Consider the following 16,788-nt stretch of genomic DNA (forward strand, 5'->3'; position numbering starts at 1 on the left):
ATATTTTGAAAAGAGAAATATTTTGCTTATGATGACTTGTATTTGCATTTGCTTATCCTGGCTTCCAAATTTATCTTGCTTTGTTCCCTAGATTACCGATTCATATAAACAATATGATTTTGGAAAAGTTATTCGGCTGTTACAAGCATTTTATACCAGAGAACTGTCTAATTTTTATTTCAGCATAATCAAGGATAGGTATGTATGACTGAATATTAAAATACACAGCAACTATTTCTTGGGCGGCTACTGCGCTTGGCAAACGTTGGGCGGACAGTCGTGAGCAAGGTGGACAGCGCTGTGTGTTATTAACAAGTTGGGTTCTAGAGTCAAGTCTGACTATGAACTTTTGCCCTGCCACTCACTAGCTTTGTGATTTTGAGTAACTTATCCTATAATTGCAATTTCTTTGTCTGTAAAATGGTGACGATAATACCTGTCTCATAATGTGGTTACGAGAATGAAAGGAGAGAAGTTAGGTGTTTCATGCTGTGTTTGATAAAGTAAGTGCTCACTAAGTAATAGCTGCTAATATGAGGTAATGAGCACAGTACTCCTTCTCAGGCGTTTGCACAGCTCGAGGGGGAGAGGGAACTATACAGGCAATGATGGACATAAAGACGCTGCGTCCTGTCAATAGCATTTGAGAAGCCTTGATGCTAGGTCTTCATTTATCGCTCCTGTGTGCGGGTCATCGTTCGTCTTTATAGTAACCAGGCCAGTGTGAGGTGTCAGCCCAGCCCGCCAGCACCTCAGGGACCTCTCTCATAGGGATTGTAACTCTCGGTCCCTCCCTTAACACACAGATGGCATTGCAGGGGTAGGAGGTACACTTTAAATACCGTCAACTGACTTACTAGTTGTCCTTTAACACAGTACTGTAGTCTAGACTCAATCTGTTATCTGTCTGAAAAATTGAATTGGACAAAGCTACTGAGAGTTTTTTGTGGAGGTGGGCACACCTGGGAGGAGGGAAGTAGAGTAGAGGATGTTAGCAAAATAATGGTTTGATAGAATGTTTTCTTCTTTAATTAGAACATGATTAGTCGTGGAATTAACCACTGTAAGAATAAACTCAAACTGAGACAGGCCCTGTCGTGGCAGTCATAATATATAAAGTGTGTCACCTGCTGAATAAGTTGTTCTTGTTCAGGCTTTATTGTGAAAATGCAGAAGATCCCAAACGACGCTCTTGCCAGACTGCGTTAGCGCAAATTTTGGATGTAATGGTTCGTTCCTTTGCTCCCATTCTTCCTCACTTGGCTGAAGAGGTGTTCCAGCACATACCTTATAGCAAAGGTAAGGAATACTTGGCTTGTTCCTGAAACGAGAAAGATCCCTGTTGAGGGTGCAACCTCTATTTGTGTCTACTTCGTATAAGGAGCACTCACTCATCTACGGTGAACGCTTTGTGGCTTGATGTGTCTTGGCCATTGGTAGTCTCTGCACCTGCGTGTAGAGGGGTAGGATGAATCTCATAATGGCCTTCAGGCCACCTTGAAGTGCTTTCTGAAATGTATGAGCAGTTTGACAATATTGAGAAATCACTTTTTCTTAAATACCTTTATGAATGTTAGAAATAGGTTTTAGGTCTTATTAAAACAAAGTGTAGTGCCTTTTAGTGACTATTTTTTAGAATAGTTTTTTCTCTTAGGCTTGTAGAAAATGAGAAATGTAGAAGTTGACAAGAAAGAGGAGGGAAAGTCACTCATAATCTTACTACCCAAGGACAACTACTGTTAATATTGGGATATTTCTATTTTATTTTCTTCTAGGCATTCTTTTTTTCTTTGAGATCTTACTGTATTGTTTTTATCCTTTGTTTAAATGTAACAGTTATTTCCAAATGTTGATATAAATGTTTGGTAAACATTTAAGGATGGCTTCGTAATATTTTGTCACATGATTGCCATAAATAGCAATTCTTATTTCCCATGAAAGGAAAGCCCTGAAGGCCTAGAGGTTAAAGTTTGGCACGGCTGCTTCAGCAGCCCAGGTTTGGTTCCCGGTCTTGGAACCAACACCACTTGTCTGTCAGTAGCCATGCTGTGGCAGCAGCTCACATAAAAGAACTAGAAGGACTTACAGGTAGAATATACAACTAGGGACTGGGGCTTTGGGGAGGAAAAAAGAGAGGAAGATTGGCAACAGATGTTAGCTCCGGGCGAATCTTCCGCCCCCGCCCCCCCCCAAAAAAAATTAATGGTTACAGCTTTATACACAGTTGAGAATATATGTAAATTAATTTTTTTTTTTTTTAAGAACCCAAGAGTGTTTTCCGTACTGGCTGGATTAATACAAGTTCCATCTGGAAGAAGCCTGGATTGGAGGAAGCGATGGAGAGTGCGTGTGCCATGAGGGATTCATTTCTTGGAAGCATTCCTGGCAAGAATGCAGCTGAGTACAAGGTCACCATTGTGATAGAGCCTGGGCTGCTCTTTGAGATAATAGAGGTAAGGAGCAATTTGTACCTTTTGAAATGGTGTTAGTATCATACAGCTTCAGCTGAAAATTGCTTTTTTAAAAATCTTTGTATAAATAAGATTTTTTAAAAAATTTAGAAACTAGGATTTCTATCTTCTATTCCTGACATTGTCACTGTTTCCTACTTCTCTGTGCTTCCTTTCCCTTAAAAACATGTGCGTTCTTGCTGACTACTTTGTAAGTTGGGACAAGGAAGGTTAATAAAATTCTGTTTGAAATGCAAGCGCTCAGGGCTGTTTAGATGACAGGTGACATAAATTTATGGCAGTAGTATTAGAATACACAAAAATTGGAAGTTTTTTGTTACGGGTCTGGTTTTCTGAAAATTTTGTCCATCTGGACCAGATTCAAAACAAATCCAAAAAAAGATTTCCATTTTTTTGTCACGAGATCTGGAGAAAATTTATTTGCTCTAGCAAATTATCATGTGATTTCAAAGCATTCGTCCTATTTTTATGTCTCAAAGGGCTGTCCAAATTTTCTTCTTGAGATTCTTATGGGTTGGTTGGCTGGATTGGCTTAGAGCTTAACATATTGACTTGAGATTTTTCTCTATTTTAATGCTTAAGAAGAGAATTGGCAATGAATATATTTAAAAAGTTTACCAGCATCATAGTTTTTTTTAAAAATGACCATCTCATTTGGTTGGTAAGCTCAGTTAAAATTTTTAATAATGTAGTTAAATTGATCAAGATTTGAAGCTAGTAGGTATGAGATTGTCAATCAGGTAACAGAGTTTCGATAAGCTATTTACATTTTACAGTTTACACGTTGGGAAGCTCTGAGTCTTTCATTTTGAGCCAGGAACCCGAGGACCTTTGAAGCTGTGACCCAGCCAAGGCCACGCAGCCAGTCCTGGGCTTTTCCCCCACCTGTCATGTTCCCTTTGACTTCATTAGTTCTGAGTAATAAGCTGAAAAAAAAATACACTTTGTTTGAATCATTTATGTTGGGAAAAATACTTTGGGATTTTCAAAAATGTGAGTGTATTTTTTTTTTAAGGAATGTCTCCTAGCTCACAAACTCATTTTGAAGACCAAAATTACAATTAAAAATTTAAAAGTGCTTATCAGATGTCTGAATTCAGTGTACTTCAGGAGTTCTGTGCATTATTCAGATTGCCACCATTGATCTACATTGCTAGAAGCAGGTCCTTTTTTAGATCGTATCTTAACTGCTCTCCTAACGTAGGAAGCATGATACAGGAAGAAAAGTGTGGGCTTTGACCTGACAGAGCTGGGCTGGAATTGTAGCTCCTCCACTTCTTGGCTGAGAAACTTGGGCAGGTCAACCTCTCGGAGCCTGTTTCTTTATTTGTAAAATGGGGATAATAAACGTGTAGGTGGTTTCTGACAATTAGAAATAATGGACATTTAGTATCTAGCAAAGTGAAATGCCTGACATAGACTATATTCCCAAAACATACTATTGATTGGAAGTTTTTAGTTAAAACCTTTCATACTAGTAAGAATTGATGTATTTGATAGTATTAGCTCAGGCTACAGTAATGGTACCAAGGGTTCCTCACTAAACACAAGAATTTGTCTGTTTTTATAACCTCAATTTATGGTAAAAATTTAGACGGGAACTTCTACCTGCTTCCTTCCAGATGCTGCAAGCCGAGGAGACTTCCAGCACCTCTCAGTTGAACGAATTAATGATGGCCTCTGAGACAACTTTACTCTCTCAGGAACCACGCACGATAGCTGGAGATGTCATTGAGCTTCAAGGGACATTCCTAATCAATTTAGAAGGTGAGGAGGCGAGAGTGACGAGTGATATCTGGAGGACTGACCGACAATTGTAGGTCGTCTCCAGCTTCCCATGGTTCCCATGTAGTCTAAAGGCAGATGTCCACTTGGAATACATCTTCCTATGGAAACAGCGTGGACAAAAGGGTCCTACCCGATGATGGAGGGCCCACGGGGTAAGGGAGAGAGGAGGCAGAGTTTCCTTCCTGCCGGCGAAGAAGTCATTGTCACTGTGTGTAAGTCAGTGCCCCTCTCCTTGGATACTCAGTGCCTAGCACTGCGCTGCCCACCGCCCTCCCCCAGCATTGATTCTACATTTTCTTTTATGCACACCCCAGATTAGAGTATTATTTAGCCATTTTTAATGAGGAGTTAAGGAAGTTTTATTGAACTCATTCCCACAGTGGTATCTCTAGGCAAGCGTCCTGTAGGTTCTTGTTCGATAGGGGATTTTTGTCAACCTAATTCATTTCATTGGTGGACATGGAGGTAGCGTAACATAAACAGAGAACACCACGTAGACAGTTTGGGAAAAGCGCTGCTGCCTGTGGTTTTCAGGGCTGCATTTAGGTGCCAGCAGGAGGCAGAGGCTCATTTATGGGCACCGTTTAAATTTGAGGCCTGGCAGCATTGACCACGTAGTAAAGATTCTGCTTTAACTTGCTTTTCAGAGTGTTAATGTACATTTTTTGTGCAGTGATTAGAAAATACTTTACTTTCTTCACTATGTTATTAGTTTAAGAATATTAATAGTGGAGAAGTTTTTGTTTCCTTTTGTTCAAACCAAGAAGTTTTAAGTGGGGACAGTGCAGGTGTCTCTATCATTTGGCTCTTTTAAAACTTCTGAAGTATGTAGCTGGAGAGGCGATGTAATTTATCAGAACTCTACTTGGATTAAGAGCCAGAAGGCTTGCTCTGCTCTGAGAACATACAGAACTCAGGGACTTGGCAAAAGGTCAGTTCATCTACCAGGGTCTCAGATTCCTCAGCTGTCTTCAGTTGTCCGTTTGTGTGACTCCATTGTCTTGGCTGTTTATGGCTCGTGGCATGTCAAACAGCAGCTGACTAGCTTTACTGAGGCAGGAAGGGAAAAGCCTTAAGAAAGGAGCATCTGCAAGACCAGTTAAGAGAGAAAGAGTGCACCAAGGCAGATGGCCTCTCAGATACTCTCCATGGATTTTTCCTTCACAGGTGGTGATATTCGAGAAGAGTCTTCATATAAAGTGATTGTCATGCCAACTACCAAAGAGAAATGCCCTCGTTGTTGGAAGTATACAGCTGAGTCTTCAGATACGCTCTGTCCCCGATGCGCAGAAGTTGTCCGTGGAAAGTAGTCCCTCACTCAGGTGTCGACTGCGCTCTGAGCATGAGCTCCCCTGACCGTGCTGACTGGGAGTCGAGATGCAGTGTTTACAGTGTTGGAGAGAAACCAAGATGTGGGTCATGAGTGGAAGAGTAAATGGTGGAAGATGAGGGTCAAAGTCAGAATTACAAGTTTTTCCTGTAACTAGATAAAAAATAATGTGTATATCTACATGTGGAAAAATATATACGTGCAGATGGATAGCGATATATCCGTAATGGACTCAATTCAGAGCATAAAAACTGAAGACGCTTGCCTTCAAATGTGGCTGAGCAGAAAATGTTTTATATTTTATAAATCTTTTTGACTTAGTATTTAAGTTCTATAATGTCTAAAAATAAAGGCATTCTGGAAAATTACTGAGTGATAGTGGTGTACAAGCTGTGACTATCAAGTAAAAAAAATGTGATTTTGAAGGGAATGACAGAGGGGTGTTTCCCTTAAGGGACGAAAAGAGTAATTTCATTCTGCCTTACTAGCGAACATCAGCCTTTTCAGGATAACTACTTTTTTGGGCTGCATTAGAAAGAAAAATATAATCAAATTTGTTATTCTTGTACAAGAGGTAAAGAAATCTTAATACTTAGATTTATGAATGTTAAGGAAACAATATGAAAGCTTAAAATTTATTTCACTAATATATATAAGTTCACAACCATGAACAGACACAGAAAACAGCAGTATATACAGACTTTCATTACTTACAGTACATTACAGTAGATAATAGAGCATTTTATAAACACTTCAGTATTGGGTTAAAATCTTTCTAGGGATAGCTAATCCTATTCCGCAGAAATCTAACTTGCAGAAGCCCCCAGACCTACTCCTAGCAGGATGCGAGAGGGCTTTCACCGTTGCTCCCACGTGCTTGAAAATATTTGTCTCTTACAAATGAAAGGAACCACAGCAACTGCTAAGTGAACACTGTATTCCAGGAAAGCTCAGTGTTATTAAATCTGGGTTTTCTGTGATTTTTAAATCACAATTAATCATATTTTTTAAAGAAAGAAAGCAATTTAAATATAACTGTTTACTTTGACCTTAGATGAATTTTTATAACGAAAGTGAAACTCACTCCATTTCTTATTTTCCTTTTTGCAAAAGTGTGAGGCACTCGGAAGCCTGTTGTTGTATGCCTCTTCACCCACGTTTATCCTGGCTCTCCTACTTCTGCATCCACACGCAACCTGTGACGCGGACGTTAGGATTATGTGAACACTGCTGGTTTCCTTCAGCATTCTTATAATGGGATTTCACAAGGTGCAGAATGCCTACTGAATGTTCATGAGGAAAGGTGGGTGGGGTGGGGTGTATCTAGGCAAACACTCCTGGTTGCTGGCTCCCACTACACTATGGTGGTGCTACAGAAACCACCCATTCCACATAGAATCTAACTCCTGATTTGTGGCTCTTCATTGTTACAGAATATATCCTTAGGTATTTATTTTCCTTTCTTCTATCAGATTTACTTTAAAAGCCCTTGATGAACTAGTAAAATATTTAGCTGCTTTTCTTAACCATACAACTCTGACCATTCATAGAATTTTAAAATTGCATTCGATGCTAGGATTAGAACTCTAACTAGAGACTCAATGATTTGTTATGGTTCTATGAGCCATGTTTCAGCTTATTAATATTCTCAACAATCCGCAAATTTGATTGTGTCCTACCAGAATAAGTTTAACCAGTTTTATTATCTAAAATGCTTATTAGGTACCCCCTTCCCCAAAAGTGATAATGGAATCAAAGTAAGGATTTAATCTTTAAAAACACCTATAATTCCAAGTTTCTTTGACCAGTCTCCAAAATCCTTTCAGATTTATAACTTTCAGATTTATAACTCCTTTCAGAGTGTTTAGAAAAATCACAGAAAGAACTAATCTTTTAAAAGACAGGTAAGAAGTGACCTAAGTAAAGCTAGTTCCGGTTACAGGGATCATGTGACAGTGTCTGGATGGGGCAGCGGATGTCCAAGCAGAGGCTGAGGGTGGACTGGCGCCAGGGCCACACCGCACACAGTGTGCGCCTCAGTCACACTTACAGGCCCTCACCCAAAATACTCAAGACATCTTAAAATTTTATTTTTCAAGAATTTAAACAATAATTTAAGTTTTAGGCAGGTAAGTTCTTAGTGGGATGTGATCTTTTAGGTAAAAGGAATTTACGCTGGGATATCCTCAACTGTCAGACTCTTTTCTTTATATCCCTGAAGGCCATGCTCCTCAACTTTGTGCGATGGCTAGAGCTGGCTTCTTACAAGGAAATGAAGACACAAACTTCTGTATCACAATGAGTTACCATGAATAACAACTGTGGTCCATGACAGATAGCAGTAATTACACTGTATGGCTACATTCCAAAGACACACCACAGTAAATACTTGGTAGTTGTACAGCTCAAAGCACTTCTTACAGAGTTTTGGTTAATTTGATTTTAATCAACAAATGGTTCTTCGGCACTGGGACTGCTCTAGGCACTGTAGGGTACACAACTAGCTGTGTTTTATCCTCTCAATCCAGCCATGAGGTAGGTTTGCTAAAGCTGTACCGTCACTAAGCATCTTCTGTCCTGCTCCCCAGAACAGGTAACATCACCAGATCCCAGCAGCAGACGTCTCCAAACACTTGTAGGAAAAATAAAGTTGGACTGAAATTTTTAGCATCTTTGCCTTTTTTTAAACATAAGTTTTACAAGATAATACATTTTTACAATTACCTGATGTGGCTACAACTTTGAATCTTGGCAAAAAGCAAATGTGAACTTGCGTTATAATTAATTTTGCTGTATTGCTTGCATCTCAGATTCTCATTTTTGGCAAGTACAACAGGTTAAGGGTTCTGTTTAGTGTTCCTCCTGTGAATATGATGATCTCGAAGCCAGTATTCCTCCATAAGCAGGGTCATCGTCCTCTGAGGGCAGCAGCGTAGCCTCTGGGAAAGGAGCCTGTCGGGATCCAGAACTCCAGGGGGCCGTCCAGTATGGGGGAAGCGTCATAACAAAGCATTTTCCCAACATTGATTAAAGGAGAGTGGGATGTTTCTCTAATTTTACCGATGGGGACTATACATAAACACATTTAAATTTAATTACAACAATAACATTTTGAGTATGAAATATAGAATCTTATAATAAGAACATAATCTGTAAATTATAACCAATTTTAAATAGCAAAGTTTAACAATAAAGCTACTTCAGTGCTTGAATTAGAAATAAACAGTAAAACATCTGTATTAGTAATTAATAGTGTAATTGATATTTGTTTATATTTTATCTTTAGTATTAACCAAAGGAGTGGGATTTAGCCAGGACTGCACTTTTTAAAAGTAATATATATTTTTATTTATTTTACAAAAGAAAAAAAAAGACATACTCCCTTGATAAAATTCCAGATCTTACTATGTAAAATACCCATGCACGAGTTCATATTGCAGTCATGTAATTTTAGACTGCTCGGTAGGTGCGCACTGTCATAGAGAGGGGCTAGCTATGGCTTCCACAGCGTCAATGAGGTGCAAGGCTAGACTGTACTGCCCGTGGTTTTCTGGTAAAAGCTCAATTACTTTATGGACTAGGTTAGCTGTGGTTGCAATTGGCACTTCTGTGTTTTGAAGATCCTGGGGGTCCTGCAAATGGGACACAAAAGGAACCCATCAGTTATATACAAGTAAACAACACTTGAATTGTTACCAACTTAAGAGTTATCAGGATGGTTATTTCCCAATAAAAAATGCTTTTCTTCTGAACTAAGTAAATTAAACATATAATTTAAATTTTCTCCTTAACTGTTATTAAATATACATTTGAGAAAACATCCACTGACCTTCTGATTTGTCTCATTCTACTCTACTTACCATCGCCTTCAGCCAGGTACAGAGTGTGGGTGGGAGGCTGGCAAGCAGCTCCATTCCTTCTTTCGTCTGGGTGTGGAAGAGCGCATAAGCCAGCCTCTGCCCTGTCAGCACCAGCAGCTGAGAGGCCAGGACCTCTTTGTCCTGGACCTGGAGAATGGCCTGAGGAAACGCACATGGACAAATAGACTGTAAGAGCTCACAGATCAGTGACTCCACAGAAGGCACTGCCAGCAAAGAGATGCTAGTGCATTTTTGAGCTATGCCATGTATACAAACAAAATAAAGTCCAAATCAAACAGCATTTATAACCCAAATTTCTGCCATCATCTTAATTTCTTTTTCTCTTACCACCTGATTTTTAATTCAGTATGACTACATGAGTAATTTCCAAGCTTTTGGCAAAGAAAGGAAACTATATTAAATCACATCATGACTGCTCAAGACTCTCTAACGGCTTCTGAATGCACTTTCAATAACCGTGGGCTGGGAGACCTTCTATGATCTGGCCTCCGCCAGCCTCTCCACCTCATCTCATCTTTCTTCACTCCTTGCTAACTGTATGGTCAGCCATGCTGGCCCTTCTGGCCAGGATCTCATCAAGCTAGTCCTCGCCTCAGGGCCTTGGTACTTCTCGATATTTCTGCCTTGTGCACTGTTCCCCCAGTTTTCTGAGTGGCTGGCTGCTGGCTTTTCCTTGGGGCTCACCTCTGACACCCTGTTGTAAAAGCTCCTGTTTATTCACACAATCCTGTTCATTTTCTTCACAGTATTTATCACTCAGTAGAAAACAGCAGACTTTTCTGCCCCACCAGCAGACTATCAGGTCCGTGAGGAAGGAACCATATCTGTTTTGTTGACTGCTCTGACCCCGTGCACAGAATAGGCCTGGCACCCTGCAGAGTTTACTATAAACATTGACCAGAAACAGGAATTTGACTCTAGTTTTATATTTTAATATTCTGTTGTTCTATTTTTGTGCATAGAGATTCAAAGGAAAAGCAACAAGCTGTACTGGAGACTTGACTGATTTTTCACTCTCGCTATCAATTTCATCCCTCGCGCCCAGTGACACTCCTGGGGTGATGATTACCTCTTCTCCTAGGTGGTCCACTCCGTGGTTGTAGAGTTCCCCCACATAATGCCTTCTAACGACATCCTCACTGACTTGAAGGTGATGGGCCAGATCCACGGCCAGAACCGGCCAATCTTGGTCTTTCCCGAAAGGAGCGGTCGGTGCCTCTTCCGGGGAATCTTTGTCCTTTGCAACTGAATGTTGAGCCTGGACAGCTGCACTAACAACTTTCAGCAAGAACTTGAAAATGGAGAAGAGACACAACAACGTCTTGTTAATATGTTTATTAAAAAATATCTAATTCAGGGGCGGGCCCTGTGGCTGAGTGGTTAGGTTTGTGCACTCCACTTCAGTGGCCCAGGGTTTCGCCGGTTCGGATCCTGGGCATGGACCTAGCACCGCTCATCAGGCCATGCTGAGGCAGTGTCCCACATGCCGCAACTAGAAGGAACTGCAACTAGAATATCCAACTATGTACTGGGGGGTTTTGGGGAGGAGAAGGAAAAAAAAAAAGATTGGCAACAGATGTTAGCTTTGGTGCCAATCTTAAAACTAATTCAAAGCAGTTTTTGGCTTTTCTGTCAATTAGAGTAGCTTTCCATTAAAATTGTTTAATTATGAAAAAAGAACACGCAATTTAAAAGGAAACTAGCTTTCAAGAACACCTTATAAGTGGTCATCCTTTAAAGGTTAGCTAGATTTTTGCTTTACAATTTTTCCAAGAAAGAAAACTCGATAACTAATTTACCTGTTGTCGTACAGAAATAAAATTTGGATCCATTTCCCCACTAGGTAATAACTGAATTGAAGTTAGATCCTTGAAAAATGCATTTTTCCCCTAAAAAGAAAGAAGAGACCAAGAAAACTGATGAGTATGGATTATTATTAAAGGAAGAGGGGAAGGGAAAAAACTAAGTCATTTAATCAAGAATATCTCATGGTTGATTTTTTTTCTCCTTGAACAATAACATTTAAGTATTTTATTCACTTAATTTATAACAACTATCCAGTACGTAGTAGGCATGCTGTAAGGTGGTCCCCAGTGAGCCCTCTGGCAGTCATGCCTGTGGAATCTCTGTCCCTTGAGTGTAATTTCATAGCTGGTGAGTCACTGCTAGCAAACAGAATTAGGCAGAGATGAGAGCAGGTCACTTTTAAGTTACAGAAGGACTGTGGCTTCTGCTCCAGGTACTCATCCTCTCACTCGTGCTGAGGGAAGACAGCTGCCATGCTGTGAGCTGCCCTATGGAGAGGTGCAGGTGGCAAGGAACGGACTCCTGCCAATAATCACGTAAGCTTGGAAGTGGATTCCCCTGTCCCCACCCCACTTGAGCCTTGAGATGAGACCACAGCCTTGGCCAACACCCTAACTGCAGACTCATGAGAGACTTTGAGCAGAGACACATAGATAAGAGGAACCCAGATTCCTGACCCACAAAAATGATAAATATTAGTTGTTTTCAGCTACTAAGTTTTGAGATAATTTGTTATGCAATAAAGATAGCTAATACATAGTGTGTACTCTGAATCCTCTCAAAAACACGTGTTGAACTGTTTAAAAACACCTTGTTTAAGAGAACAGATGTGTGTATGAATAGCCAAAACAGAATATCAGGAAATAGGATTTCCGAAGTTCCTTGGAGGGAAATGTAATACAAAGCAAAGAGCACTGGCCTCTAAGTTGGAAGACCCAGGTTCTAGTCCCAGGTCCACCACTTCCAACCAGGTTACCTTGGACAAAGGACCCCACCATCCCGGCTCCTGTTTTTTCACCTGCAAACAAATCATCCCAGATATCTTCTAAGGTACTTTCTAGACCTAATCACCTATGAGGGTAGTCATCTACTGAGTGGCCAACTAGGTAAAGCTACTCATCCTTTAGTGATGAGAAACAGCAGACTTCCTAGGGCAACCCAGTGAATTGTGGGCATCACCATTTGAAAGTTTTTCCATGCATTCACCCACAATCTATTTCTCTGTAGCTTCCACCTGGTAATCTTAGATATAAGCGCCCATTTTACATGAGGGCCTCTGAGGTGGAGAGTATGTGTGCACATCTATTATAGTACCATTTATTATTTACTGTGTTCCAGGCTTTGCTAAGCACTTCATGTTGAGTATGTCATTCAACGCTCAGAACTACCATGAGGAAGGCACTGGAATCATGACTTCTGAATGAGAAAGGCTGAGAGAAACTAAACTAAACACCACCGGCAGAGCTGGGATTCTGTTTCACTAGCCAAACGGCACTGCGTCTCTATTTACATAAGAGAGGCACATGACTGTCTCAGGTCATGCCAGCATGACATGGGTTGGGACTAACATCCTTGCTGTGCTTATCCAAGTCTGGACATGTTCTGGTTTCACAAACTCCCTTTTCGAGGGGAGTACTGAACTAGGTAGTTTATTTTGGTTTTTCTTAAAAAAAAAAACAACCTAACTTTTAAGTACTCTCCTTTTACAATCTCAAACGAAAGATATAATTCATTCAAAATCTGTATTTACAAATATAAATATTATCTGTTATTTTATTAGGAAGATGAAAATTTGTCACCAGACTTCTAGTCTGCCTTTAAACCGTCGGGATCTAAATGTTAACATGAATTTCTTGAAACATACAGTATTCTGCTTCTATTTACTCTCAAAATCAACATGTCTAAAATCATTCTGAATGGGCTTCCTTGTAAATGGCCTGCCCAGTCTCGCCAGCTTGAGTTGAATTGAATTTTACCCGCTCCCATCTCCTCCAGCACTAAACCCAGACTGTCATTAGGTCCCTGATTCCTCCCAATCCCTCTATGATTTTAATCGCTTCTCCCCAGTCCATATCCTCATCAACTCCTGACTTGCAATGGTCTCCAAAACCCTCCTCACTTATATCCACTCATCTCTTCCGCATACTGTGGCCATGCAACTTTTCTTTAGCATCTTCATTATAACTGCATCACTCACGGATTGGGCTCCTGTTCTATGTGCCAGGCATGGCACCAGACACGGGAACATAGTGAAGAGGTGACGAGTTCAGGTAATGTAGACAAAGATTTCGAAGAGAAGGTGACACTTAAGTGATAAATAAATAGGAGTTGGACATAGAAAGTAGTTGTCTGTGAAAATGGAACAATATAAACAAGACACGAAATGATGCAAATGACCGCCTTTGCCGAGGGAGGGACGGTAGCTAACAGTGGCTGCAGCACAGGGTGGAGAGGAACGGAAGGCAGGCAGGAAAGGTAGTTACGGCTGAGGGGAGCCTCCCTCCTCTGGCTCCAGGTTTCTGTGCGGCAGGGCTTCTGTGAGAAGAGCATCCCGCCCCACCCCTCCCTCACTGCTCCCCAAAATGGACTGGGGAATTTGGGAGGAGCTGGGCATTCTCAACAGCACCTGCTTTCCTTCTCCAGGGCCAGGACCCTTCAGGTGTCCCGCTGTGCCCTGGCTGTGCAAGTCTCTCACATAAGGGTAAGAGCTGTGTTCTCCCACCTGGCTTCTGTCAGTAAAAAGCTCAGTAATACAGCTGACCAACTGTCTGAATTTTAATTTTAATCTCTGTCTGAATCCTACGTCTGTCTCTCATTTGGCACCTGAGTGGGAAAGAAATGGGTTTTATGAATTGGCATGGAACTAATACGATTAAGTCTGTGTTTTGGAAAGAAAACTCTGGCAGCATGGCATTGGATGGAGAGAAACAGGAGGCCGTTGCAATAGCCAAGGGAAAGACAATGAGGCCTGAACTAGGGTTACCGTGATGGAGAGGAACGGACGGATAAGATTCAAGGAAGAACTTACAAGAATGAATTTACAATGAAAGGGGGACATGAAGAAGGGAACTGAGCTAGATAACATCAAGGGTCCTAATTGGTGCCAGTGCACATGTGATGACATCATTCATCAACCAGCTAGCCAGAGCCTTCAGGAGGGACAGCAAATTGAGGTCAAGGGTAGGACAGGGGTCAATATGGGGACAGAGCTTAGGCATGAGGTGTCTGAAGTCCCACGACACGTCCAAAGATGTTCTACAGAAATATATGCCTCAAACTTGGGAGAGGTCAGGCCTGGAGATACGAGAGGGAGAAAATGAGTCTGTCCAGGAGAACATGCAGAATGAGAAGGGTGGGCAGCTGAGAGGACAAACCCATGGAATACCAATATTTAAGGTAAATCAGAAGAACAGGGAATCTGAGGGGGAACAGGGAGCAAAGAACCCCACGACGAATAATCCTCCGTAAGTCACAAAACTACTGAACAACTTCCATTAAGAAAGACAGTGCTGCTGTGCCTGCAAACCCTCAGCTCCACCACGGCTCTGAATCCTTGGAGGTACCTACCTTACTGTCAAAAAGGGAAAGCGGCTTCACAGTCTTCAGAGAGAACCTCATAACCGCGTACAAGATGGAGCAGAGGATGGAATGGTGCTCCACCAGTGGGTAGTGGATGTGTTTCTGTTCAAGGGCCAGTTCCACTATTGAGATTGGTCCTTCGACAGCGAGCCACGCATCCTCAGTATCCAGGACAGGCGCTTGCATTTCATCCCTGCTAACATCTGCCTACAGGTTTTGAGAACAGAAAACTGTGTTCAGAATTAGAGAAAGAATAGCTTGCAAATATCTTAATGAGTCTACCAGCAGCAAAATGCAAACCCATATTTCTTCCCATCCCAAATTATAATAAAAAAGGTAAAATCTAATTCCAATAAGAATCTAATAAGAAACATCGCTATTTTTTAGGCTTAACTCAAAACTTAGAAATGAATCAATGAAAAGCAATCTCTTTCTATAGTCCTTTCTTAAGTCCAATGATTTTCAGAATATTTAATTTCTAGAGACAGTTCAGAATGAAAATATATTTCTTTTACCTCCATTAAAGTCTGAAGAAGATCCAAGCAGCAGCCAAGGAAAGATGTCACCGCTGTGTCACTCATCCCCACATCCTGGTTTTAAAAAGGAACATAATTAGCTCCTGCCAGCAAAACTGCTACAGTTACTCTCAGAAAAATAAAGAACAGAACAGGACACATCTATTCAACTGACTTCCCACAAAGAATAGACAGCTAGAATTTGAAAGTCAAGGCATTAGTACATTTTAATTCCTTTCTTTAGACTTAACAGATTTTAAAATTAGACTTTAAAAAGGATTGTACTACTATGAAGTTTCAAAAATCGGTGTTCTCTGTGTATTGTAAAGACACGGTGCCATCAGTTACCACAGAGGGCGGCACTGGCGCTCACTGTCCAGCTTGCTGAGGCCAGGCGTGTGCATGAAGATACACACACGCGAGAGGCCAACCAAAAAAGTTCTCAGAAAACTGGTCTAGCTTCAGAGCGTCTTTTAGGGACTTAACTGAACCCTCTGAACAAAACTAGAACCCTCAAGCCTGTGAACGAAATACCAGACTAACGCTGTGGGCAACATGTCGTTCCTGTTGACTCCCTTTAGGGCCTGCCAAGAGACTACTGCATTCACATAGTCTTTTTCAAACTAACAACCAATACAATCCCTGAAGTAAACAATTCAGAGTGTGCGTATAACTGGTCATAGAGCCATTCTTAAGACTGTAACAGAAGAATTCTTCAACAAAGGTGATTTTTGGGAACTAAAGGCCTATAATGGCTGGATTCGTGTGTCCCAGTATTTCTTAAGATATTTGTAATAAGAATATTTCAAAGTTTTGAGCAAAAGCTGGCACTATTAATCACTGGCCTCAAATACAAGCCCCCGTATCCATGGACCGGAATATTATTTAAGACTATTTGTACAATGGTTATTACATTTAAGTAGATTAAACTCACTACTCATATGAATCTACTTCAATTTGATGTTGGATGCTTCCACTATAAATCCCTAATCCAAAGTACAGCAAACATGTGCAGCCAGGGCAGCATGCTCACCTCCTGTCCTCTGTCCAAAGTTGAAGACGGCTTGAGAAAACTTAAACATTCTATCTGACAATCTGGAAAGGTAAATTAACATTGGCCATAGTTCATGACCAGTTTCCTTAATATAGTATTCTCTTTCCATTTTTCTTATCTCCTGATGTGTCATCAAAATGGTACAAGGCAAAGTTCACTCCTCCAGTTAATAAGATACCACATAAAGTGCAGGATTAACTACTAGACATCTAGTTCAGGGAATGCACTTACCCTTCGGCATAATCTATCCTTTGGTGATTTTCCAACCTAAGACAAAGGACAGAAAACGCTGTATTTATTTAGTAATTTATATAAAAAGGCATTACTATGGTACAAATAGTAAAAAGTAACCAAATTTTAAAAA

The 16,788-nt window shown here is 40.8% G+C and overlaps 2 protein-coding genes across 2 annotated transcripts in view; one reads left to right on the top strand and one right to left on the bottom strand.

Annotated features, from left to right (window-relative positions):
• Positions 1-5,957, top strand: part of IARS2 (isoleucyl-tRNA synthetase 2, mitochondrial) — a 65,648-nt gene extending 59,691 nt beyond the window's left edge. The window contains exons 19-23 of the mRNA XM_001488053.7: positions 92-198; positions 1,154-1,299; positions 2,263-2,453; positions 4,094-4,238; positions 5,427-5,957. Of these exons, the coding sequence (XP_001488103.3) occupies positions 92-198; positions 1,154-1,299; positions 2,263-2,453; positions 4,094-4,238; positions 5,427-5,569 (732 nt within the window). The 3' untranslated portion in view covers positions 5,570-5,957. The remainder of the gene's footprint in view (positions 1-91; positions 199-1,153; positions 1,300-2,262; positions 2,454-4,093; positions 4,239-5,426) is intronic.
• A 262-nt stretch (positions 5,958-6,219) lies between these two features.
• RAB3GAP2 (RAB3 GTPase activating non-catalytic protein subunit 2) overlaps positions 6,220-16,788 on the bottom strand; it is a 98,480-nt gene continuing 87,911 nt past the window's right edge. The window contains exons 29-35 of the mRNA NM_001309159.2: positions 16,656-16,691; positions 15,371-15,445; positions 14,844-15,062; positions 11,270-11,359; positions 10,540-10,761; positions 9,450-9,608; positions 6,220-9,221 (exon numbers count right to left, since the gene is read on the bottom strand). Coding sequence (NP_001296088.1) covers positions 9,066-9,221; positions 9,450-9,608; positions 10,540-10,761; positions 11,270-11,359; positions 14,844-15,062; positions 15,371-15,445; positions 16,656-16,691 — 957 coding nt within the window. The 3' untranslated portion in view covers positions 6,220-9,065. The remainder of the gene's footprint in view (positions 9,222-9,449; positions 9,609-10,539; positions 10,762-11,269; positions 11,360-14,843; positions 15,063-15,370; positions 15,446-16,655; positions 16,692-16,788) is intronic.

This window comes from Equus caballus, chromosome 30, assembly GCF_041296265.1.
Source record: "Equus caballus isolate H_3958 breed thoroughbred chromosome 30, TB-T2T, whole genome shotgun sequence".
Taxonomy (NCBI): domain Eukaryota; kingdom Metazoa; phylum Chordata; class Mammalia; order Perissodactyla; family Equidae; genus Equus; species Equus caballus.